Raw genomic sequence first — 22,110 nt, 5'->3', positions numbered from 1 at the left:
ATTTCAACCCAGCCTTAGGCTACGTTGGCTTTTGCATTTTGGCGTGGATTTTCAGCGCATACGAACCAAAGCAAGTTATTAGCATATGATTAATCGAATATGAATTATTGTAAATCAGAAAATAGTTTTTTTATTTTTTTAACAAGCCCATAGTATATATGAAGTATTTGAATATGGCACATTAGTTAGCAAATCGGAAAACATATTATGGTAAATGATAAGTTACTGTTTAGAACTCAGCCTTAGATTTAATTTGAGGAAGTTTCTAGCCGGTGTAGTTTCTTCCATAATCTTCAATTCTTCTAAACAGTCTACTCCCTCTGTAAAAAAAAAAAAAGTAAATAGTTCGTTGTACTACTAGATCATCTCATTTTAGATTGGTTTTTTTAACTAGCGGAGTAGGTTCTAGTAAAATTGCTTTCGCCGCAGCTGCTACTACTAGTACATACTGGTCCCCTAAGTCTCATTAAAAAATCAAAAGAATGAGAAGTGAAAAAAAGGTGGAAAAGATGAAAAATAATTCAAAGGAGAGGGAGTCAGCAGCCGCAGCCAATCAGCTACGCAGACAGCAAGCAACAGTCCAAGCGAACCTTCCAGCTGCGCACTGACTCCACCCCACCGCCACTGCCCTGTGGGCCCCACCCCCTTTCCCGCGGAAATCTGAGCCTGCCCGGTGGGCCCCACCGCCCACCACCCTTCCCGCCACCACCGGCCACCTTCGCTGCTCCGCCGCGGCTGATCCCGGACATATAGCGACGCCGCAGCGAGAAAAACGAGTTTTTTTTTCTTCTTCTCTCCGTATAAAGTTGATACTAGCCTTTTCTTCTCTCTGCGTTTGCTTTGCTTTGCTTCGTTGCGAGCTATGGTTGGTGGTGGTGGTGGTGTGGTGGTTGTTCGGGCTGTGCTGCTGCTGCTCGCCGCCGTGGCCGCGGCGGAGGCGCTGAGCCTGGACGTCCACCACCGGTACTCGGCGGCGGTGCGCCGGTGGGCGGCCGCCGCCGCGCCGCCACACGGGACGGCCGAGTACTACGCCGCGCTTGCCGGCCACGACGGCCTGCGCCGCCGGTCGCTCGGCGTCGGCGGCGGCGGCGGCGGCGCCGAGTTCGCCTTCGCCGACGGCAACGACACCTACCGCCTCAACGATTTCGGATTGTAAGCTCGCCTCGGATTGAATCTTTGAATTATCTGGTTTTTTTCTCTTGTTTATGGTGGATTGAAGAAGGCAAAGTGGTGGTTGTTGCGGGTGTCCCGGGTTGGTTGCGCAGTTTGCATTACGCGGTGGTGGCGCTGGGGACACCGAACGTGACGTTCTTGGTGGCGCTCGACACCGGCAGCGACCTCTTCTGGGTGCCATGCGACTGCCTCAAGTGTGCTCCTCTCCAATCCCCCAACTACGGAGTAATCTCCTCCCTCTTCTTCTTTTTCCTCTAGTTTTTGTTGCAATTGGTTTCAAAAGTTTGTTGTTCTGTTAGATATTTTAGGTTGTTAGGATAACTGGATAAGTAGTAGTCTAGTAGAGAAGAGAATTTCACTTTAGGGATTGGGGAAAGTTGTTGTGAATGGCATAATAATAGATTTGTTGCTAAACAAAGATGAAAGTGGTACTAGTAGACTACTAGACTGGTAGAAAAGATTACGACAGGATTATGAGCATGTTTATAAAGAGGAGAAAATCATGAGGGCACTGCATGTGCTTGTGTGCTTCTTGGAAGCCTTTCTATTAGCATGACAGCTTGAACTGGGACCTCGTTCAGCTTAAAGAAAATAGCCGAATCTTGTATTCTTCCGTGCACTCTTGTCAGAATTTTGAAATTTACTCTTGCTTATGGGAAGCTGCTGAATCATGATGACCTTACTGAGTAATCTATTTACATTTGCTGCACATGACAAATTTATACAGAGCTTGAAGTTCGACGTGTATAGCCCTGCGCAATCGACTACTAGCCGGAAGGTCCCGTGCAGTAGCAACTTGTGTGATCTCCAAAATGCCTGCCGTTCTAAGAGTAACAGCTGCCCCTACAGTATCCAGTACTTGTCGGATAACACCTCATCCTCTGGGGTATTAGTGGAGGATGTCTTGTACTTGACATCTGACTCCGCGCAATCGAAAATCGTTACAGCTCCGATAATGTTCGGGTATGTACTATATGATCCACCACATGCTTATGATCGCAGTGTTGTTGTGCTGAATTTTGTGTAAAATGTTCAGCTGTGGACAGGTTCAGACAGGATCGTTTCTAGGCAGTGCTGCGCCAAACGGTCTGCTTGGGCTTGGGATGGACAGCAAATCGGTTCCTAGCTTGCTAGCAAGCAAAGGACTTGCTGCTAATTCTTTCTCCATGTGCTTTGGCGATGACGGTCATGGTAGGATCAATTTTGGGGACACAGGAAGCTCGGATCAGAAGGAAACTCCATTGAATGTTTATAAACAGAAGTACGTTTTGTCAGAACAATATTTCAGGAACAATAAATCTACTGTAACTTAACGTTGGTGTACTCTCTTTTTGCAGTCCATATTACAACATAACTATCACGGGAATTACGGTGGGAAGTAAATCGATCAGCACAGAGTTCAGTGCTATTGTTGACTCTGGCACGTCTTTCACGGCTCTGTCTGATCCAATGTATACTCAAATCACTAGCAGTGTAAGTAGCGTAACCATATTAGCAGACAATTGACCATGCTAGATATTTGATGGTCATTCTTATATTTCTCCCTTCTTATTCAGTTTGATGCACAAATCCGTTCGAGCCGAAACATGCTTGACTCTTCCATGCCGTTTGAATTTTGCTACTCAGTAAGGTAAGTTTTGTAGGAGCAATCCCTGATAGAATGCAGATTGGCACTATGCTTTAACTCATCTCTGTGTTTCTGCACTTTCCAGTGCCAACGGAATTGTTCATCCAAATGTAAGTCTGACAGCAAAAGGTGGAAGCATATTTCCTGTTAACGATCCAATAATTACCATAACGGACAATGCTTTTGTAAGAAATCCTTGATACTCAGCACTTTCTTTAAGCCATGTTAAGTGAGCTTGTTTATTTATCTTTGCTGCTTTTACTTGTGGCAGAATCCAGTTGGGTACTGCTTGGCTATTATGAAGAGTGAGGGTGTTAACTTAATAGGAGGTAAGCTCCTGTACTTTCACACTCTTTAGCTATTTAAAAATGCCTGGTTCTCTGATAATATTTCAAGTTGCTATGCTTTAGTTTTACTGGATGCTGTGTACACCAAATAGTAGTTCTGTCTGTAGTGTACAAGTGGGACACTCCTCTAGTTCATCTCTATTCTTCATCTGTAGTTGGTATTAGATGAGTTATGTAATATGAGGTATACGGTGTTGTTTGAATCTATCATATTCATTTTTCGGACTTGCCTCGCTAGCCTATTGTTGATGCAAAAAAATGCCAAATTTCCCTGTTAACACCTATACAACTATACATTGGGTTTTGGTCTCAACATTTATCAAATTCCTGTCTGCTACCTTTTGTTATATATATATATATATATATATATATATATATATATATATATATATTACAGTATCGTTGCCTAAAGAAAATTCCAGCTATTGCCTTGATGTTCAAATTCCCCTTTTCTTTATGATGTACTACTAAATTAATATACATTATTTGGGTCAACAAATGTTTTCTTTTAAATTCTTCACAATATGATAAACGACAATAATCAATATCACTGATTTTTACTCTCTCCCGTTACTTTGGGTGCAGAGAATTTCATGTCTGGACTGAAGGTCGTCTTTGACCGAGAGAGAATGGTGTTGGGCTGGAAAAACTTCAACTGTAAGTACCTCCATATTCCTCAAAACTATTCTTCAGTTTCAACTCATACCTTAGCTAGAACAATGCCCTGAAAAATTGTGCCTGTCATCAGGCTACAACTTCGACGAATCGAGCAGACTTCCGGTGAACCCCAGCCCTTCAGCTGTTCCTCCGAAACCCGGTCTTGGTCCGAGTAGCTACACCCCTGAAGCAGCCAAAGGAGCTTTGCCAAACGGCACCCAGGTCAATGTGATGCCTTCAGCAAGCTCACCGCTGCAACCGCAGAGCGTTTTCGCCGCCATTGTTCTCCTATTCCTCATCGTTCTCTGAATTCTGAATTCTGATCAGCTCAGCTCCAGCCACCATAGCTTCAGAGCTCCATTATCCTGTATTGGTGATTTGATTACACATAGGATCACATTCTTTTTCTTCCTTGTTTTTGTAGTTGCTGTAGGGCTATAGGAGTTGTAGAGTTGTAGAGAGGATAGATCACACTCACAAGAATCGTCATAGAGAGGCCATTTTTCAGTTGATTTTTTTTACGTGTTCATATGTATAAACCTCATAATAATGCATTCCACTGAGGGTTTGTTTCAGGTGGATTGATGCACATGTATACAGGATTTTGATGTATTGACTCAATAGATTAATGATGATACTGGCCTATATATATAATTGGAGAGAGTGTGCGTTTGAGTTCATCCGTATGTAATTTTAACCTTTCAAGCTTCACATTTTAGATTCTTTTAGGATATGGTTTTTACAGGACATAAAATTAAAGTTAAACAGAGCTTGTAAATCCCTCTTGAAACTAGTATTACTGTTTTGACAAGCTTATGCCATTTTCAACCCAATCATGGATGTTATTCCTGTCACGCCTGCACTCTTTTTTTTTCCTACTCTTAGTCTTAGTCTTTGTTTGGCAAGCTGCTGAAGTTTACGATGAAACCTTTATTACTCTAAAAAAAAGGAAAAAAAAGGCAGGTTCTCTTGAAATTCTGGAGCAATTGCAGCCCAAACACACATACATCAAGGCCCATCACTCATTCGGCCCAAGCAACTCAAGCCCACAGGCCCACAAACTGTGTCCCGTACGCTTTGCCAAGACCAATCCTGGCCGTTCATCCCGACACCGCCAGCGGAGATCCGGCCGTCGAGAGGGCAACTTCGAGCTCGAGTGGGGGCAGTTTCGTAACTCCACATGCGAAAACCCTAGACGCGCGCGACCGGGTCCCTCGCGCCGAGCCGAGGCGGCGGCCGTATAAAGCTCTCCTCCTCTCCTCCTCCCCCGCCGGTTTCCCTCCTCCACCGCCACCCCCACCGCCGCAGCATCGCCGACGAGCTAGCCCGCCGCCGCTCGAGCGCAAGGTAACCGCTCCCCCTCTCACTGTTTCACCCCCACCCCACGCGCCGCTCTTCGCGTCCTCTCCGGATCTGAGTTGGGTGGGTCGGCATTGTGGTGTGCAGTTGAGGAGAGGAGGGATGGATCGGTACCAGAGGGTGGAGAAGCCGAGGGAGGAGGCGCCCATCAAGGAGAACGAGATCCGCATCACCACGCAGGGGAGGATGCGCAACTACATCACCTACGCGACCACCTTGCTCCAGGTACACCTACGCTTGCAGTTTGAATTTTTCGTTTTAGCGCCAGAATGTTTTTTTGGGTTGGTTTGGTAGGGCTTGTGGATTGGTCGGTGATAACTGTTTCGGGGGGTTTTGTGGTTGTGATTGAAAAGAAAGCTGAATGATTGGGCCGTACGAATTGTTGTAGTACTATGCGCTAAAAGCTTTTGTGTTTTTTTAATGCAAATTGAGTGAGATGAGCAGATAATCTTTTCTACTTTATTATGCTTTGTTAGGCTAGGCAGGATTTCCTTTGTGTTCCATTATGGCTTCTATAACTATTGCTACTAGGTAATTGCTGCATGGTTTACAGTATGCTGAATAGTCACGTGATGTAACATCATCGGGCAGTCGCCGCCAATTTCTGTACTATATAGGCGACGGCATTGTGCTTGCTAAAACTCAAAATTAATCTCAGCTGAGTTTCTATTTTGGATAAAATGAAAAGACGTGGCTAGAAAAGTTGTAGTCTTTTTGGTGTGAGTGATCAGTGATGTGCCATGCCATTGTGTGTGTACATCAACCAACGATGGAGGTGTTAAGTTGCCATGCTTTATGTAGATATTTCTACTCCAATCATGTTCCCTTTTTTTTTTCTGCAATGGCGCTGTCCGCTGTAGTACATGGAGCACTGATGTCTTCATGTAATATGAAATTGATTGTGACTGTATTACTGTCGCATCCATGTTTCTCTAATTTGTAATTTCTCCTCCTATGTTTCTTTTTGGGCCCCAAGCCCTCAACTACCTTGCAACATGTTTCTTTCTCATAGGAAGTAGCTTCGCGTGCAAAACCCTGCTTTGAGAAGCACTTTGAGATGTTGGATATATTAATTGCTTGACCTATTACATGGGCTTTGGACCTATTCGTCCTGTCTGATATTGCTGAAGCGCTTTCAACATACAAGATATTATATAACATTTTTTTGCATGGTCAAATATAGCATGCCATATTTTGTTTTATATTGAATGTCATGGTTCTGTAGCTAATCCTTTGCATATTTAATTGTTCACAAAAGGATAAAGGTTCCGATGAAGTTGTATTCAAGGCAATGGGGAGGGCAATCAACAAAACTGTGATGATTGCAGAGCTGATCAAGGTACCTATGGTTGCTCCTTGTAAACACTACTTTTGACATTTTTTAAGTGTTGGATTCTCCTTTGTTCTCCAGAGAAGAATTGTTGGTCTCCACCAAAACACCACCACTGGATCTACTGATATCACTGATATGTGGGAGCCACTGGAGGAAGGCTTGCTCCCGTAAGAAGTGACCACTTTCCAATTTCAAGTAGTGCTGTATAGATATTTATTTGGTCTTTTATTTATCCCTTTTCCTCCTCTGCAGACTTGAGACAACAAGGCATGTATCTATGATAACTATTACCCTTTCAAAGAAGGAGCTGGACACATCCTCCATCGGGTATGTATTCTGTTTTTGTTTAACTGTATACGAGTCTTGAGGATTTTTTTTCTAATATGTTTCTATCATTTATATGCTTTAGTGGATTGTCCGGAGAGTATGTAGACCCTTTTCAATTGGTGCTGTGAAATGATAATGCTGTAGTCTGTTCAATTAGACATTTTACATAACATCAATTTGTGTATGGTTAATATGTGGTAATGTGATCTGTTTTTAGGCACCACTGTAATTGTTACATCTGTATCTATACAATGTGATCAGCTTGCCGTATGAACTTCTAAGATAGCAAAGTAGCAATAAATATGTTAATTATTTATTAATTATTGTATATACAGATATCAATCTCCGTTGCCTGCTGATAAGGTTAAGCCTTTGGTTGAATACGAGAACGAAGAAGGTACTATGATGAATTCACTTGTAATATCTTTAACATCTTATATATTCTTTTTGGCTTAATATTTAATGGTGATTGTAGATGCTCCCTCACCTGCTGGCCGAGGGAGAGGCCGTGGTGGTCGAGGTCGTGGAAGGGGAAGAGGCAGAGGCGCACGTGGTGAGGCTAAATGCTGTTAAGTAAATCTTATTCAGAGTATAAAAATGTGCAGCTTTTCCTTACATACTGATTTCAGGAAATGGTTACATGGACTATGCTGATGGTGGATGGGAGGATGACCATGCTCCTCCTGCATATGCGGGCAACGGGTACACCCGTGGAAGAGGGCGTGGTTTTAGGGGCCGTGGCAGGAGAGGTGGCGGCTATGGAGCGCAACCTGATTATCAGCAAGATGGAGGATACTATGATGAGGCACCAGTTCACGCGCCGCCCCGAGGTGGTTACATGATATGTTAATCTGCCCATCTATCAATGACCTTGTACATACATAACGTGATACGTTAATCTGCTGCATCTCCTATATTATGAAGCAGGCCGTGGTCGTGGTCGAGGCCGTGGGAGAGGCCCGGTCCGAGGTAGAGGACGCGGTGGCAACGTCAATGGCGTTATGCATGCTACTGCAGTTGGCGCCTAAGCTGGCTGCTGCTATTCCAAAGCTGTTGTTTGTTGGATGCCTGCTCCAAGTATGAAGATGTATCATCTGTGTTGTTTATGGGTTAACACCATACTCTGTGTAAGCTTGACATTCTGTTAGAATGCTGCCGGATTTTGATTTTTAACTAGGTTTGTAGGATAGTCTCTATAATGTTTGTTTTTCTTCCAGTAGTAGTTGCAAACTAATTGTAGTGTTCAGTTGGTAAAGGTTTAGAGCAGTGCATTCTTTCAATTTTTATATAAACCAAAATCCTGTTGCCATCTTATAATGTGCCAGCTTCAAATAGTGAACGCGCAAATGCAGTTGGATTTTCACTTTTTTTTTCAGTCGGGACTCGGGAGCAAATGCAAAAACCTGAAGAAAAATGTTATTTCCCAAGTTCTAGTCTCATTTGCAATGGAGGATTTCTCCGTCAATTCAAATGATCGAGCGCTACGGTACAAGAACTTTCTAAACTGTAATAATCACTAATCAGTTCAGTCTCAGATGGTGCGACGCTAACAGTAAGAGGCAGAGCCTGTTTGGCAGGCTGCACGATAACTTCTCTCCAGACCGATTTAAACTACATAACTTTATTTCAAACTTGATCTGCCATAGTTCTATCTCTCCTGAACCTCAACCAAACGGTTTCAGCTATACTTTAGTTGGTGAGCTCTCACAAAATAAACTGAACTGGATTTAGTTAGATCCACAACTTTTTAAATTAAATACGTAAGTTAGAAACCTAACGAATGGGTCTCAGCTCTTGAAATCAAGCTTCACTTCAGAGCTAGCTCTTCAAGTTAAATTTAGACGTTGAAACCCTGTTAAACATGTCCTAAAAGTACAACGATTTTGTAATTTTATTGTCAATCTGTAATACAATTCAACAACAAAACTAATAGAAGACTAAGGATTTGCCACTCAAATAGCTAAAAGCTAAGATTTTTGGCACTCATATACTTATAACATACAAGGTTATTATTATCAATAGTTCGACTTATAATAATATACTATTATGTGTATTGGGTTACTGATGATATTGACAATGGGTCTATTCCGTTCAGCTGGACTGTGGTTGTACAGCCACAGCACTGCAGCCCTCCTAGCATAAATTGCTTACCGAATCCTATAGATGCAATGCTGTTATTGTCACAGCCAGCTATTCCGAACGCACCCAATATCTTAAATATAATAGGCACATAAAGTGGTTCAACCATTATAGCCCATGAAAGACGAACGGGACTTTGGTTCGGTAGCAACAACGTTAGCATCAATATATGGGGATTGTATAAAAAAATCACTCATGCCCACCCCTCTTTGTGCAAACAAAATTTTATAGGCCATGTTCACCAAATATTTGCGCTTAATCAGCTGAGTTTGATTTCTATTTTTTCTAATACATGCATCTATCGACTATCATAATGTGCTAGTTAGATTTTTGTCGTAAGGTTTTATTTATCCTCGCACCGAGAACGCTCTAAAAGGGATGGCTGGCCAAGTCCTGAAAATTTTTCAAAACTCACGTGGGTATTCAAATTTTCGAACTATATACATCATATGTAAACAGAAAGGGATTTTGCACGAAACGAAACGAAACGAAAGGAATTTTGCACAAAACGGCTGAACTTCTCGCGAGAGGCAGTGAACCGGAATAGGCCACACTTGTCGCGATATTATCCTTTGCTCTTCTCTTCTTCTCTTCCCCCGCACGCATCGCACCCGACCTCGTCGCCGTCGCCGACGCCGCCAGCCATGCCGGAGGACGTCGAGATGAACGACTCCCAGCCCCAGCCCGCCGCCGCGCCACCGCCCGCGGCCTCCACCTTGCAGCGTAAGTAGCCGGACCTCCTCTCGGGCTCCACAAAACCCTAGCTTAGCTTTCGGCGGGGGAGAGAGAGAGTAACTGAGTTTTTTTTTTGTTTGGTTTGGTTTGTTTGGGTTTGCGCGGCGGTGCGTGCAGATCTGAAGGAGATCGCGTCGGTGATCGAGGCCGGGTCGCTGACCAAGGAGGTTCGCCGGATCTCCCGCGCCGTGCGCCTCACCGTCGCGCTCCGCCGCCGCCTCGCCGCCCGTGACGTCGCCGCCTTCCTCGCCTTCGCGCTGCCGCATTCCTCGGAGGCCTTCGCCCGCCTTTCCTCCCTCCTGCCCAAGGTAATTTCTACACTGAATCGGAGGAATTCGGTGGGTGAACTTAGTTGCTACTTACTAGATGGGTGATGGGGAATAAATGACTGGCGATGCTTGCATCTTAGGATTATGAAACTGAGAAAAAAAAGGGGGGGGGGGGATTTTCGGGATGCTTGGCTGCTTATTTCATCGCTGATGTGATGGCACAGTAGAGTTCTGTATATTAGAGCTGTTTACTGTTTAGAAGATAGCCGTTTGACTCGAAAAATATAGCAACATTGATCTTTTGAATTTGGAGGCAGATGAAAATAATTTAGATGTCACATGTGATGTTTTTGTTTCATCGGCTTGGCTTGTTAAACACATGGTAGATCATTCAGAATTTTTTATCTCTTTGGAAGAAAGGGGAACTCAGAATCAGTCTTCTAAAAGTCGGCGCTAGGTAGCAGGTAGCCTCTGTGATTAGGCGTTAGATGGTGGCTGAACTTGCTTGGTGGGTATTTTGTTGCTATTTTAGTGTTGTATAGTCTAATTTTCATGTGTGCTTGCCAATTTCTTGGATTTGACTAGCTGGTCTGATCCAGGCAGGGCCTAGGCCCAATTAGGCGCTAGGTGCCACCAGCTAGCGCCTAGCGCCTTCTTGAATGCTCTGAAGAGATCATTGTTATGAAGAAACTGTAGTTGTATTTGTGATCCAGTGATTTGTTTAAATCATTTTGTTGCGCTACTACTTCCACTGTTGAAGAGATAGGTTTCTTGTGCTCTGATGCTTGATAGCCTCCGGTTCGGTCCTTAGGAGCTGTAGTTTGTTTCACTTCTACCGTATATATCTTAATTTTTTTGAAACTGATGTCTCTATTTTTTTTATATATTCTTAACATTCATATAATGCTGATTTTTTAGGAAGATGGGAGTGAAATGGATGTTGATTCGGCAGCTCCAGCGGCTCAAGTGTCAATCAAGCATGGTCTCCCAGAGATTGAAATATACTGTTACTTGCTTGTGCTGATTTTCCTTATTGATAATAAGAAATATGATGAGGTATGACTGAGATTTGCCTCCTTTTTTTTTTTGTTCTAGGTGATAACTTACTAATCTGATGCTTTTTGTTCAGGCTAAAGCATGTGCTTCTGCAAGCATTACTCGTTTGAAGAATCTTAACAGGAGAACAGTCGATGTTTTAGCTTCTAGGGTTTACACCTATTACTCTTATGTCCACGAACTCACCAGCAGCCTTGCTGAAATTCGTGGGTGAGTTCATTGAATCATGGCTCTCAATCTGTGGTATTAGGAATGCCTTCTTCAGTTGTGTTATTACTTTTCAGTAATTCCTAGGTACCTAATAAGCTCTTCTTTTCTTCTGTTTTGATTTACTTGTTACATGCTGTGTTTTTTCAGAACTCTTCTGGCATTGCACAGAATGGCAACTTTACATCGTGATGAGCTTGGTCAGGTTGTGTCCATGCCTACTTTCACTTTAATGATTACATAAGCGTTGTCAAACTACAGAAAATGACTAATATTTTATATGGCAGGAAACTCTACTCAACCTGCTTCTTCGCAACTACCTGCACTACAACTTGTATGACCAAGCAGAAAAGCTTAGGTCCAAGGCACCGCGTTTTGAAGCACATTCTAATCAGCAGGTAATTCATCAACTAGCTCACTTGTTAATTCATTTGATAAATTGTACTGAGGCTGATTATCAATTTAATGATTACTGAACGGTGAAATTGCATTATGCCATCTTATTATGTAGTCAAACAAGTGCTAACTTCTATTGCTATCGCAGTTCTGCAGGTATCTGTTCTACTTGGGAAAAATTAGGACAATTCAGTTGGAGTACACTGATGCAAAGGAAAGCCTACTGCAAGCTGCTCGAAAGGCACCCACTACAGCTCGTGGGTTCCGAGTTCAGTGCAACAAGTGGGCTATCATAGTGAGATTACTTTTAGGAGAAATACCAGAGAGAACTGTTTTTATGCAGAAAGGAATGAAGGCTGCTTTGGCACCATATTTTGAGCTTACAAATGTAAGTTCTACTTCTGTGGAAAAATACAACATACTGCTAAGCAGTACAGTTTTAACTGTTTCTTTTTATGTATGATCTACAGGCTGTTCGAGTTGGGGACCTTGAATTGTTCAGAGCAGTGGCAGAAAAATTTGCTAGCACTTTCAGCGCGGATAGGACGCGCAATTTGATAGTGAGGCTGCGCCACAATGTCATTCGGACTGGATTGCGCAACATAAGCATTTCATACTCACGGATCTCCCTTGCTGACATTGCCAAGAAGCTGAGGTTGGACTCAGAGAACCCTGTTGCTGATGCTGAAAGTATTGTAGCCAAAGCAATCAGGGATGGGGCAATTGATGCCACCATTGATCATGCCAATGGTTGGATGGTGTCAAAAGAGACTGGTGATGTCTACTCAACGAATGAGCCACAGATTGCTTTCAATTCAAGGATTGCATTTTGCTTGAACATGCACAACGAAGCGGTCAAAGCACTGAGGTTCCCTCCGAATTCTCACAAGGAAAAGGAGAGTGCTGAGAAGAGGCGCGAGAGGCTCCAACAGGAGGAAGAACTAGCAAAACACATGGCTGAGGAGGACGATGACGACTTTTAGATTGGTGATTTCTTTTCATGCTTTCTGTTGCTGCCTCGAGGGTTTCATTTTGAAGCATGGGCATCCATTCAGTTTTAAGAGACGGAAGATCTCGAAATGCCAACCCTGCTTTTCTGGGATAGTTGAAACCATGGAACCGTTGACATTTAATTCAGTGTGTTTTATGTTTTTAACAATTTTTTTATCACTCAAACCGCTTAGAAGGCAATGTATTCTTTCCTGAAATACTGTACCGTTCAATCCTTGGGGCACAATGTTTTGAACATGACAAGTTCAGTTCGCTCTCATTTGTTCGTAAATGGCATTTGCGCCCGTGTGACTTTCATTCGATCCACTGCCTTTCTGCCTACATTTGGTCTTTGTGTTGTCCAATAGTAGAATGAACTAATAAGCAATGACCCCAACATGGGGATGTAGCTCAGATGGTAGAGCGCTCGCTTAGCATGCGAGAGGTACGGGGATCGATACCCCGCATCTCCATTTAACCTTTTTTTTCTGGTTTGCCAGAATCAACTAATTCCAATCTTCTGGTGCATCTTGGATTCTTGACAAGTTCAGATAGCCATGGATTCAGTAAATGACAACCCTTTACCTTTTAAGGGAATCTAAAAACCTGAAACATGTTTTTATTGATATTCACATAATCAAAATTATGGAATCCAACAGAAAATCATTCAGAAGGTACATCCATAAAATGACCCAGAAGACATCTGTAGAAATTACATCTGGAAAGAGGTGAAACAGATTATTTGCCTTCCATTCAAGTCATGACAGGTGAAAGAAAAGCTCTAAGGTCATTTCAGAGCGGGAGCAGTAAAACGGGGCACGGGATGAATTCAGCCAGCAAATTCCCATCAACGTGCTTGGAATGTATTGCTTCCATGCTTAGGACAACCAGGTCTAACTCCAACTCATCCGCGACTTCTCCAATGATAGCCGTCGGTTTCTTCCCTTCCCCAAGGCGCTCCATCAACCCAAACTCCGTAAATCCACCTGCAGATATACAGAAGCATGGCCATCATGCATGATAACGAAAAAAAAATAGCATAGAAAAAATAAACCAAACATCTATATGAGTGAAGTAGTGATGCTGCTAACCTTCTGAGAGATGCCATCTAATGCTTGACATCTGAGTATCATGCTCTGGGAACTCTTCCTTGGGCTTATCATCAATCACTGAAATGAAGATTAGAATCACAACATTGTAGTTTTACGCTTTGAAGGAAGTGAAAGAATGTGCACTGCCAGAACCACAGAGAGCAATTTTGGATCATACCAACTACAGTTATGTTTGCTCCATACTTCTTTGCTAGAGAAGCGGATGTTGCTGCAGCCTGATATATCATGCAAGTGTTACATGTGAGCCACTTTTACTGGTTATGGTCCAGTTATCAATCAGACGGTTGTGCTCCATAAAGGAAAAAAAAATCAGCAAAATTATCTGTTACTAATACCGTACCCCTATAGTTTGTAAATTTACAGAACCAAACCATATGATTTATATGCTCCTCAAGCAATGAATCAAAAACAAAATATAACAAGGAGGAATGTTTGAAGAAGAAACCAGACCTGTCTAGTGCCCTCTGAGAGGTAAGGGTTGCGGTCGGTGACAGGAAGTAGAACATGCTTGACTTGGGCGAAGGCGTCAGCAGCCAAAGCACTTCCAGATTCATTCACTTCGGCTCTAACTAATGTCCAAACAGAGAAACATTAAACGGTATGCCTTCAGCTTGACCACAATCTAACATAAACAGAAAAATAGTGTTCTTGAATCCTCTATGAACTATGGGTGCTTCTAGCTTGCAATTTGGCCAGGAATCACAACATTTCTCCCTGGCCCTCGCCTAATCCCAAGAAAACAGGTTAAACAATGTAATATTAACCGCATCAACATCTCTAGCTTTCTAGTGCCCACATTGTCAGGAACCAGGGAAATTGCTCGTGTTGAAACTAATTCAGACTGAAAAAAGCAGTCAGGCACGACCTGAATTCATACTCCATCTGTACTACATTCAAGTTCAAACTAAACTAAAAGGAACAATTTTTTAGAAGTACAGAGGGGTAATAATTCATTCATCCATCCATCCCAAGCTCGTGCGACCTACACACCATCTACAGATGCGTAATACACTGCTCCGGCGCCATTTCCACTGCACACAAGCTCGCTTCACTCACGGAATCCGACATGGCCGAGCGAGCGAGAAGCTACATACCTCCAATCCGGGCTCCCCGGCGCCGCGTGGCGGCGAGGGAGACGGCGCCCCTCTTGGCCTGGGGCGGGAGGAAGGAGGCGAGCTCCGGGGCGACGCTGGCCGGCGGCGCCGGGAGGAGCGAGCTGGCGAAGGCCATAGCGCGGGGGAATCCGGGGGCCTGGATTCGTCGGCGGGGAGAGGAGCGACGCGGCGGCGAGGGTTGGTTCTGGAATGGCGTGGAGAGGAGAGGAGAGGAGAGTGGAAGGCTCTCGCTGTCGCTCGTCGGAGGAAGAGAAGACGGCGACTTTGGGGGTGAGATGGATGGATAAGTTTTCAACTTTTCCTTTTCTTTTTTATGAAATCCTTGCTTATGTTCATGACATTTTTTTTTCTTTTTTTGTAGATAGTGTGGAGTGTTTGGCTTGTAGTATTATTATACGGACTAATTTTATTTCTTATAAGTCTTGCAATTTTTCTAACTATGGTAAAAAAAGAATATATCACATACATCCAACTTATTAAGGGGTTGCGAAGTAAACGCATCTTAATTGGTTAGGTTAGTCCTTATAGGGTGGTAGGTCCAGTCTTCTGATAGAGGTAAGTGTGCTTATGTTTGTATTGTATTCTTTTTTTTAAAAAAAAAACCTTGGTAAGTGCTTCCAAAAAAATAACTAGTAGTGGTACCACCTTGAACACATGAGTTTTATAATAAAAACCTCAGGATGTATTAATATTCCTTCACACATAAGTTTAGATATTTAATAATTATATAATTTTGTGACCGTCTCTTCTTCTCCCATTGCTAAAAAACACTTTTGTATATCTCTTTAATAGGTAAATTGATTATAGACCTGTAAATAATATTTATACTATAATATAGTGTTGTAACACGTAGAGTATTGTATTTTGATCAGTGTCAATTGTGCTTTTAAAACTCTACTTTGACAAACTGATTACTACCTCTTGTCTACAATAGATTTTACACCGAATTTTTTCTAAGCACATGCAACTCTGAAATTTCAAATCTAAGCACACCATGTTAGGAATTCTATTTGTAACCAACATGCCCAAGTGATCAGTCAATCTGGTTGATCTAATGCCTAACAAAATAAATGTACTGGTTGCTTAACTAATGTCAAAGACATTAGTGTACGCTAGTATTGAAAATTGAGTAGTATTATTTTTTTTCCTCTTGGGTGTGTTAGATAGTGCTTGCTCCTAGCGTTTTCAATCAACCCCTTTCTTGTGAAGGTGAAGCTGATGCACCACTGCTATAGAAAGCAAATAAAGACTATTACTATAAATTAAGATTTTGACTATTCTAGCGGATGAATTAGATTTGAATTATAGAGAAATCTCACCATTTATATACTATTTCAATTTTTAGAATGAAATCCAATATGAAGTCAAGCAATACTGCTTTCTAGGATAGGGCAGAGGACAGCATGTTCGAGAAGAAGAAAATTCGAGGTTTGATTCCTGAAAAATTGCACCTGAAACCCCTTTTAAAGCTGAACCCATAAATTCAGTACAATTCAGTCTATAGAAAAAGAGAATAGAAATTCATATGGAAAGTGTATTTTCTTACTCCTATACGGACACTGTCCCGTGGGCCCGGCTGTTTGCCCGGTTTCCCAAGAAAATAGTCAAAAGAAAAGCCTCGCGGTCGCGGGTCCGCTTCGCTGATCGGATCCAATCCGCCAACCCACTCTCGACTCGACTCCACTCCGTGTGCGCCGCCGCCGCCGCTGATCCGAGCCACCCCAAAACCCTAGCCGCCGCCGCCGCCGTAAATCCGAAACCCGCCTCGCCGGCAGCGGCCATGACGTTCGCCGCGCGCATGAAGGAGCTCATGAGGAAGTACGGCAAGGTGGCCATCGGCGTCCACCTCTCCGTCTCCTGTGCCTCCATCACCGGCCTCTACGTCGCCATCGACAACAACGTCGACGTCGACGCCATCTTCCGCAGGATCGGCATCTCCCCCAGCGGCGGCGTCGCCGGCGACGAGGCCGCCGAGACCCCCACCCCTTCCGCCGCCGTCCCCGAGGAGGCGCCGCCGCGCAACCGGACGCGGGAGCTCGTGGCGTCCAGCGGCGGCGCGCTCGCCCTCGCCCTCATGTGCAACAAGGCGCTGCTTCCCGTCAGGGTCCCCGTCACCCTCGCGCTCACGCCGCCGGTCGCCAGGTTCCTCGCGCGCTGGAAGCTCGTCAAGACCTGAGCTCGTGAGCCATTTTTTCTCCCATCTCTAAAAAAAAAATTCTGCCATCTCCCCCATCATCTGCAAGTTTCAGTGTCGCCTGATAGGAACGGAAATTCGATTGCAACCTATGATCTAACTCTGTATGCTAGTTCAATCATGCTAGTCTCTGTGGATTTAAGCTCGTTCTCTCATCAATGTTACAATTGAAAACTTTGCAGTACAAGCAAATTTGGAAGCCATTTTCTTTTGTTAGAAAGATGATTCTTTGTTATATTGTCATGTGTTCTTCCCTTTTGGGTGGTACTGGTACCAATGCTCTAGTTGTATAGAAAATTTCCCCCTTTTTCCTTGTAGAGTTTTGTACATTAGAACCGAAACTATTTCCTTTATGCTCAGCTTATGACTTTGAAAGAATAGTTCTAAGACGAAGGCTTTGCTGAGAGATGTCAATCAGCATTTGCACTTGCATCAACCTTAACCTTGTGCATCAGATTTTACCCTGTGTGATCGGCAGATATAGGCTAAATCAATCTGTTTTAGTAAATGATGTCAATGTTGTTTTGAATCAAAGGTTGATATGAAATTATTGTATGACTGCCCCTTGCCCATTGAAATAGCCTAGCAGGGTGTGATAGAGTGGACCATGTTGACTTAAAGAAATCCCAAGGATCTGTTTTGGATGGGAACTTTTGTGGGGATTCCTAAATCCCCCAAATCCTCAGTTGTCGAAACAGCCTATATATTTGTATGCGTGAGCATTAGTATCAGATAAGTGCTAAAATTGCCTTCCTGGGTTGCTCAACTCCAAGTTTTCATGTTATATACTTGAAGGAGTGCCCAAGCTGTTCCATGTAGTTTTTTGGACAAAATATTCTTATGATATATTTGTTTATTCTGGTCATACTCAAATGCAAAAAATGTACTATATATTTTCTATTTTGAAAACAGCTATTCTGCACATTCTAGTTAGCCAAATGCAGTACTTTATACATGGCTTTTAGCTTTCTTTTGCCCTTGACGTGTTCAGTTGTCAAATTTAGCTTGAGTACCTTGTGGAAATCTGTGCTACATGATGCAGTGAATTCCATATTTGATCTTTGAACTCATTGCATTTCTTGTGTCCCAATCTGGGATGGACTTGATCTGACTTCTGAACATGTTTTCAGGTGTTCCCTGTTCTGGGAGAACGATGCATATTCACCATCCAGGACAGCCTGCAGTGAATGCAACGCTGTAAATTACTCCATGCTGCAGTTTGGTGCCGTCTGATTAATCTGCGTACCAGTTTAATGATGAATGCCCTTGCCACAACAAAGTTTTACACTTGAACTCGCGATATGCTTGTAACTTGGTTTGGTATTCCATTCTCTAATTTTTTTTGTAACATCGACCCCCCCAAAAAAAGGTTGAGACCAAAATAAGCACTACGACTAATGCAAGAAGATCATTTATTCGTTGAAGTCTTCAAAAGTGTTGATCATCGTTTGCTCTTGCTTTTGTGAATTGATGAGAATGGAGTTAATATTCAAATCTGACTTCAAAGTTTACGATGGAAGGCGGAGGAAGTATGTTACTCTCTCCGTCCCAAAATATAAGAATCTGGAACATTTTCTAATACTACGAATCTAAATAGGTTGTCCAGATTCGTATCGTAGTACTATTCGGTTTTAGGTTCTGTTCTATTCGGTTATAGGTTATCATATTTTGGGATGTCTTATCCGGTTCTACTTTCAATGTTCTATCTGGTTATAGTTTCTATGTTCTTATATATTGGGACGGATGATTATATGTGAAAGTGTGGTATGTGTTTCACACGTGTGCATCTTTCGTGTAATTAAAGAACTTAATATTTTAAGATAAGAAAACTTAATATTTTGAGTAAAAAAAATTGCCTGGGTGAATTGTGGGGTTGCATCAAGATTGGTGCGAGCCGGTAGATTTGTACGCGTGCGCGGCCCAGCGGCCCAACTACCGACCTCACTTCCACGCCCACCGTCGTCGACTCGTCGTCGCGCGAATTCCGCGGGAACAACGCGCCGCCGTCCGCCGTCCGCCGGCCGCCGTCTCCAGCCACAGATCGCCCCTCCACCCTGGCAGGAAACATGATCGTCTGCGTCGCCGTCGTCGGCCACCAGGTCAGGAAACCCACCTGGCATCTCTCCTTCCCTCCCCCGTGCTGGATCCCCGCGATCCGATCTCGTGACTTCGCCGTCGCCGGCGCCGGCCTGGACTAATTATTTTTCCCCTTGCGCTGCTGCTGCAGAACAACCCTCTGTACCTGCAGAGCTTCACGGAGGCGGACGACGCCCTCAAGCTCCACCACGTCGTGCACTGCTCCCTCGACGTCATCGACGAGCGAGGTATGGGCGCCCCGATCCAGATCTGCGTGTTTCTCTTTTTCTGTCAGGTGTGCTGGAAATGGCTCAAATCAGATTCGCCTCAGGTTCACTGCTGTAAGGTAGTAGTAGAGAAGACGCTGCATCACGATCCGTAGTCTAAGTTTGTAACTTGAAGATTGGTTAAACTGAGTGTCAGACTAGACATGGTGAATCTGAGGAATTAACTTCAGATTCTAGTGGCGTATGATGATGAATCTGAGGAATTGAGGTTATACCTTCGGAGTCGGCTCTGTTGCTTGACATTTGTGAGCCTTTGCATATGCTTTGAACTATAGAGCGCAGGAGTATCCTATGAGTGTAACCGAGAAGAGTGATAGTTTACAAGCTTCTCAGCAGAGTTAATTTACGAATGTATTATTACAAGAGCTTTTCTGACATCATTCGCAGTCAAGAAAATCCCTCTTCATCTTTTTTGTTATTCATTCCTTTGACAGTGAACAATCCTAAAAGGAATGCGCCTGCACTTAACGAGACATTTTTGGGTCTTCTATATCCGACCGAGAATTACAAAGTGTAAGCCCCTATCCGCATCTATGTTTTTCATTATAACCGTTTGTCCTCCTTTGTTGCCTGTCTGCATCCACTTGCTAGTGAAGATTATCAGTTTTGCATTAAGAACTGAAGACAAAGAGATTATAATATGTTTTACTAACTGACAAACAATACAACAATTATAAAATTGGTTCTGACAGGTGATAGCTGCTTTCGATATATTCATGGTACCTCATTGACATGTTATTATTGATTCTAAAGCACTTCATCCAGTTCTTTATATTCTGCTGTTGATTGCAGGATTGCTAACAAACTGATAAACTATGACAATTTATTATGTGCAGGTATGGCTATTTGACTAACACGAAGGTCAAATTTATCATGGTCACAACTGATCTTGATGTCAAAGATGCAGATGCCAGAAATGTAAGCTATTTAAACCGTTTAATTTTGTGGTTTTAAAATTGCTTTGTGGAGAGCAGGTACTGAGATAGTTTATTAAATATGGCAGATCTTTGTAAGAATGCTCTGAAAAAAAAGCTTACTGGTCATGCTTACTCATGCAATTTAATGTAGAAATAGTCTGGTTTATCCTTCCATCTTTTAATAAGGATGGTATTGAACTCCGGATGATACGTTCTATGTGACACATCTCCTAGATGCACCGTAATAATGGTACAACCGTTTGCGTATGTGCACATTAATCTCCTATGGAGAAAAAAAAAAGAATTCCATCTCATTTCCATTTCCATTTTCTCAGTTTTTCAGGAAGTTCCATGCTGCATATGTAGACGCTGTTTCGAACCCCTTTCACGTTCCAGGGACGAAGATTGCGTCAAGAAGCTTTGGTGCAAGAGTAAGCACAATTGTGAAATCCTTCGGTTCAGGGACAACTGCCTGAGTTCCACTTGTTCCAAATCCCCCCTTCAATCAAGCATTGTACCGTTCCCCTTTGTTGACAATTCATTTCTGAATCTCCATATTGTCCCCTGTATGCATGCTGAACAAGATGATAATTTGGCAATGAAAACAAAAAAGAAAAAGAAAATATGGTCTCGTTCAAAGATTGTTTGCCCCTTTTCTCCATTCAGTGCTCCTATTCTTCATCCTGTGATGTTTACTTCCTTTGTCTTTATGCATGGGCTGTCTCCTCTCTCCTGCCGCTCCTATTTCCTCTTAGCTGCAGTCAGTAATGACTCTTTTCAATGTATGGGTGACCTGACATTTCATCAGAAGTACAGCAAGCTTTTCCTGCATATGCATGATCAAGCATATACATAAATTTTCCTTCCATCAGTTAGACAAGTAAGAAGTACAGCAAACTTTTCCTGCATATGCATGACCAAGCATATACATAAATTTTCCTTCCATCAGTAAGAATCTCCCATAATCCAGGATCCAGTGATCCACTAGTTCTTCTCTTCAATAATTTTTTTTGTTAAGTTTATGTTAGATTAGACTTGGCCTAATCCTCATCAAATTAATCAGTCCAAACTTGAATTTTAAAACTTCGTTTTAAAGTTTATTTTGAAGGTTGTTCATTGAGTTTACTTTTCAGCATTAACTGTTAAATCGCTAAGAACAGTCTTGCATATAAATTACTTTTATATAATAAGCCGTACGGCTTATAATCAACATTAGATCAATCGATGGCAGCAGAACACGGCATGACCTACACAGTATATCAACATCGCTGCTGATGATATCTGAAAGCATGAACATCTCCGTTGATTTATCACTATCGAGTTGTGGCCACATGCTGCTTCACTGCCCTGGGGAACAGATTGCCATCTGAAATGCCTTTGTACAACAGTTGTACTGGCAATATAATGCTCTGCAGCTGGGGCCCGACCTTCAGCCAGCTCCAGTTATGCCGATAGGGAGATGAGCTCTTACTTTACCGTCTACAGTACACAAACGCGGCAAAATCGTCCGGTTCCTACTCTCTCTGTTCTTTGTTCTCCAATAATTGTTAATTATTCTTGTAATCTCATATGACCGTAAGTTACTTTAGATTTCGACGAATAAAATTTATATGGTTATTTTTATGACGCTGCACACAACTAATGCAAGAAGAAATTATCAAAGTATAAAATTTAATAGTGCAAGTGTTCATTGTTGTAAAACTTGATAGATAGTTGAGTCCAACAACAACTCTATCTCTTTGTTTGGGTCTATTTTGGTAAGCTTAAGATTCTGAGAAACAGCTGGTTGGTAAG

General features: G+C 42.8%; 6 protein-coding genes and 1 non-coding gene across 8 annotated transcripts; 6 read left to right on the top strand and 1 right to left on the bottom strand.

Annotated features, from left to right (window-relative positions):
- The first annotated feature begins 829 nt into the window (after positions 1-829).
- Positions 830-4,458, top strand: LOC127784557 (aspartyl protease family protein 1-like). Its single transcript, XM_052311885.1, has 10 exons — positions 830-1,152; positions 1,266-1,398; positions 1,901-2,136; positions 2,210-2,434; positions 2,511-2,646; positions 2,730-2,803; positions 2,886-2,985; positions 3,072-3,129; positions 3,733-3,804; positions 3,896-4,458. Exons 1-10 carry the CDS (start codon positions 863-865, stop codon positions 4,111-4,113), a joined length of 1,542 nt encoding a protein of 513 aa, XP_052167845.1. The 5' UTR covers positions 830-862; the 3' UTR covers positions 4,114-4,458.
- Positions 4,459-5,016: 558 nt separating this feature from the next.
- On the top strand, positions 5,017-8,157 carry LOC127784558 (H/ACA ribonucleoprotein complex subunit GAR1). Of its 2 annotated transcripts, none has more exons than XM_052311887.1 (9): positions 5,017-5,151; positions 5,251-5,388; positions 6,422-6,502; positions 6,575-6,663; positions 6,749-6,823; positions 7,159-7,220; positions 7,299-7,376; positions 7,453-7,653; positions 7,751-8,157. In XM_052311887.1, exons 2-9 carry the CDS (start codon positions 5,266-5,268, stop codon positions 7,849-7,851), a joined length of 810 nt encoding a protein of 269 aa, XP_052167847.1. In that variant the 5' UTR covers positions 5,017-5,151; positions 5,251-5,265; the 3' UTR covers positions 7,852-8,157. The 2 variants fall into 2 exon arrangements, with proteins under 2 accessions (XP_052167847.1, XP_052167846.1); XM_052311886.1 differs by having other exon boundaries at positions 7,748-8,157.
- A 1,339-nt stretch (positions 8,158-9,496) lies between these two features.
- LOC127784838 (probable 26S proteasome non-ATPase regulatory subunit 3) lies at positions 9,497-12,871 on the top strand. The gene is made up of 8 exons (XM_052312234.1): positions 9,497-9,685; positions 9,815-10,005; positions 10,885-11,022; positions 11,096-11,232; positions 11,380-11,434; positions 11,517-11,627; positions 11,774-12,013; positions 12,096-12,871. Exons 1-8 carry the CDS (start codon positions 9,607-9,609, stop codon positions 12,606-12,608), a joined length of 1,464 nt encoding a protein of 487 aa, XP_052168194.1. The 5' UTR covers positions 9,497-9,606; the 3' UTR covers positions 12,609-12,871.
- A 144-nt stretch (positions 12,872-13,015) lies between these two features.
- Positions 13,016-13,088, top strand: TRNAA-AGC (transfer RNA alanine (anticodon AGC)). The gene has a single exon. It is a non-coding gene; the product is annotated as a tRNA-Ala (tRNA).
- Positions 13,089-13,332: 244 nt separating this feature from the next.
- LOC127784839 (uncharacterized) lies at positions 13,333-15,137 on the bottom strand. Its single transcript, XM_052312236.1, has 5 exons — positions 14,822-15,137; positions 14,178-14,296; positions 13,885-13,942; positions 13,707-13,784; positions 13,333-13,601 (listed from the first exon to the last, which is right to left on the bottom strand). The coding sequence occupies exons 1-5, from the start codon at positions 14,955-14,957 to the stop codon at positions 13,408-13,410; spliced, it is 585 nt and encodes a 194-aa protein (XP_052168196.1). The 5' UTR covers positions 14,958-15,137; the 3' UTR covers positions 13,333-13,407.
- Positions 15,138-16,464: 1,327 nt separating this feature from the next.
- On the top strand, positions 16,465-18,460 carry LOC127784175 (uncharacterized). Its single transcript, XM_052311369.1, has 2 exons — positions 16,465-17,022; positions 18,167-18,460. Exon 1 carries the CDS (start codon positions 16,623-16,625, stop codon positions 17,016-17,018), a length of 396 nt encoding a protein of 131 aa, XP_052167329.1. The 5' UTR covers positions 16,465-16,622; the 3' UTR covers positions 17,019-17,022; positions 18,167-18,460.
- Positions 18,461-18,957: 497 nt separating this feature from the next.
- On the top strand, positions 18,958-20,973 carry LOC127784168 (uncharacterized). Its single transcript, XM_052311362.1, has 5 exons — positions 18,958-19,135; positions 19,264-19,360; positions 19,834-19,912; positions 20,236-20,317; positions 20,652-20,973. Exons 1-5 carry the CDS (start codon positions 19,103-19,105, stop codon positions 20,790-20,792), a joined length of 432 nt encoding a protein of 143 aa, XP_052167322.1. The 5' UTR covers positions 18,958-19,102; the 3' UTR covers positions 20,793-20,973.
- Positions 20,974-22,110: the final 1,137 nt, after the last annotated feature.

This window comes from Oryza glaberrima, chromosome 9, assembly GCF_000147395.1.
Source record: "Oryza glaberrima chromosome 9, OglaRS2, whole genome shotgun sequence".
Taxonomy (NCBI): domain Eukaryota; kingdom Viridiplantae; phylum Streptophyta; class Magnoliopsida; order Poales; family Poaceae; genus Oryza; species Oryza glaberrima.
This window is presented reverse-complemented; position numbering and strand designations above follow the sequence as displayed.

Coding starts and splice junctions, on each gene's coding strand:
- LOC127784175 (XM_052311369.1), top strand. CDS start 16,623: ATGACGTTCGCCGCGCGCATGAAGGAGCTCATGAGGAAGTACGGCAAG.
- LOC127784168 (XM_052311362.1), top strand. CDS start 19,103: ATGATCGTCTGCGTCGCCGTCGTCGGCCACCAG. Junction 19,361..19,833: donor CGACGTCATCGACGAGCGAG/GTATGGGCGCCC, acceptor TTCCTTTGACAG/TGAACAATCCTAAAAGGAAT. Junction 20,318..20,651: donor AAGATGCAGATGCCAGAAAT/GTAAGCTATTTA, acceptor CCATTTTCTCAG/TTTTTCAGGAAGTTCCATGC.
- LOC127784558 (XM_052311886.1), top strand. CDS start 5,266: ATGGATCGGTACCAGAGGGTGGAGAAGCCGAGGGAGGAGGCGCCCATC. Junction 5,389..6,421: donor ACGCGACCACCTTGCTCCAG/GTACACCTACGC, acceptor TGTTCACAAAAG/GATAAAGGTTCCGATGAAGT. Junction 6,503..6,574: donor TGATTGCAGAGCTGATCAAG/GTACCTATGGTT, acceptor TTTGTTCTCCAG/AGAAGAATTGTTGGTCTCCA.
- LOC127784838 (XM_052312234.1), top strand. CDS start 9,607: ATGCCGGAGGACGTCGAGATGAACGACTCCCAGCCCCAGCCCGCCGCC. Junction 11,023..11,095: donor ATAATAAGAAATATGATGAG/GTATGACTGAGA, acceptor CTTTTTGTTCAG/GCTAAAGCATGTGCTTCTGC. Junction 11,233..11,379: donor AGCCTTGCTGAAATTCGTGG/GTGAGTTCATTG, acceptor GTGTTTTTTCAG/AACTCTTCTGGCATTGCACA.
- LOC127784839 (XM_052312236.1), bottom strand. CDS start 14,957: ATGGCCTTCGCCAGCTCGCTCCTCCCGGCGCCGCCGGCCAGCGTCGCC. Junction 14,297..14,821: donor CCGGGGAGCCCGGATTGGAG/GTATGTAGCTTC, acceptor TTTGGACATTAG/TTAGAGCCGAAGTGAATGAA. Junction 13,602..13,706: donor TAGATGGCATCTCTCAGAAG/GTTAGCAGCATC, acceptor GTATATCTGCAG/GTGGATTTACGGAGTTTGGG.
- LOC127784557 (XM_052311885.1), top strand. CDS start 863: ATGGTTGGTGGTGGTGGTGGTGTGGTGGTTGTTCGGGCTGTGCTGCTG. Junction 1,153..1,265: donor CGCCTCAACGATTTCGGATT/GTAAGCTCGCCT, acceptor TTGGTTGCGCAG/TTTGCATTACGCGGTGGTGG. Junction 1,399..1,900: donor TCCAATCCCCCAACTACGGA/GTAATCTCCTCC, acceptor AAATTTATACAG/AGCTTGAAGTTCGACGTGTA.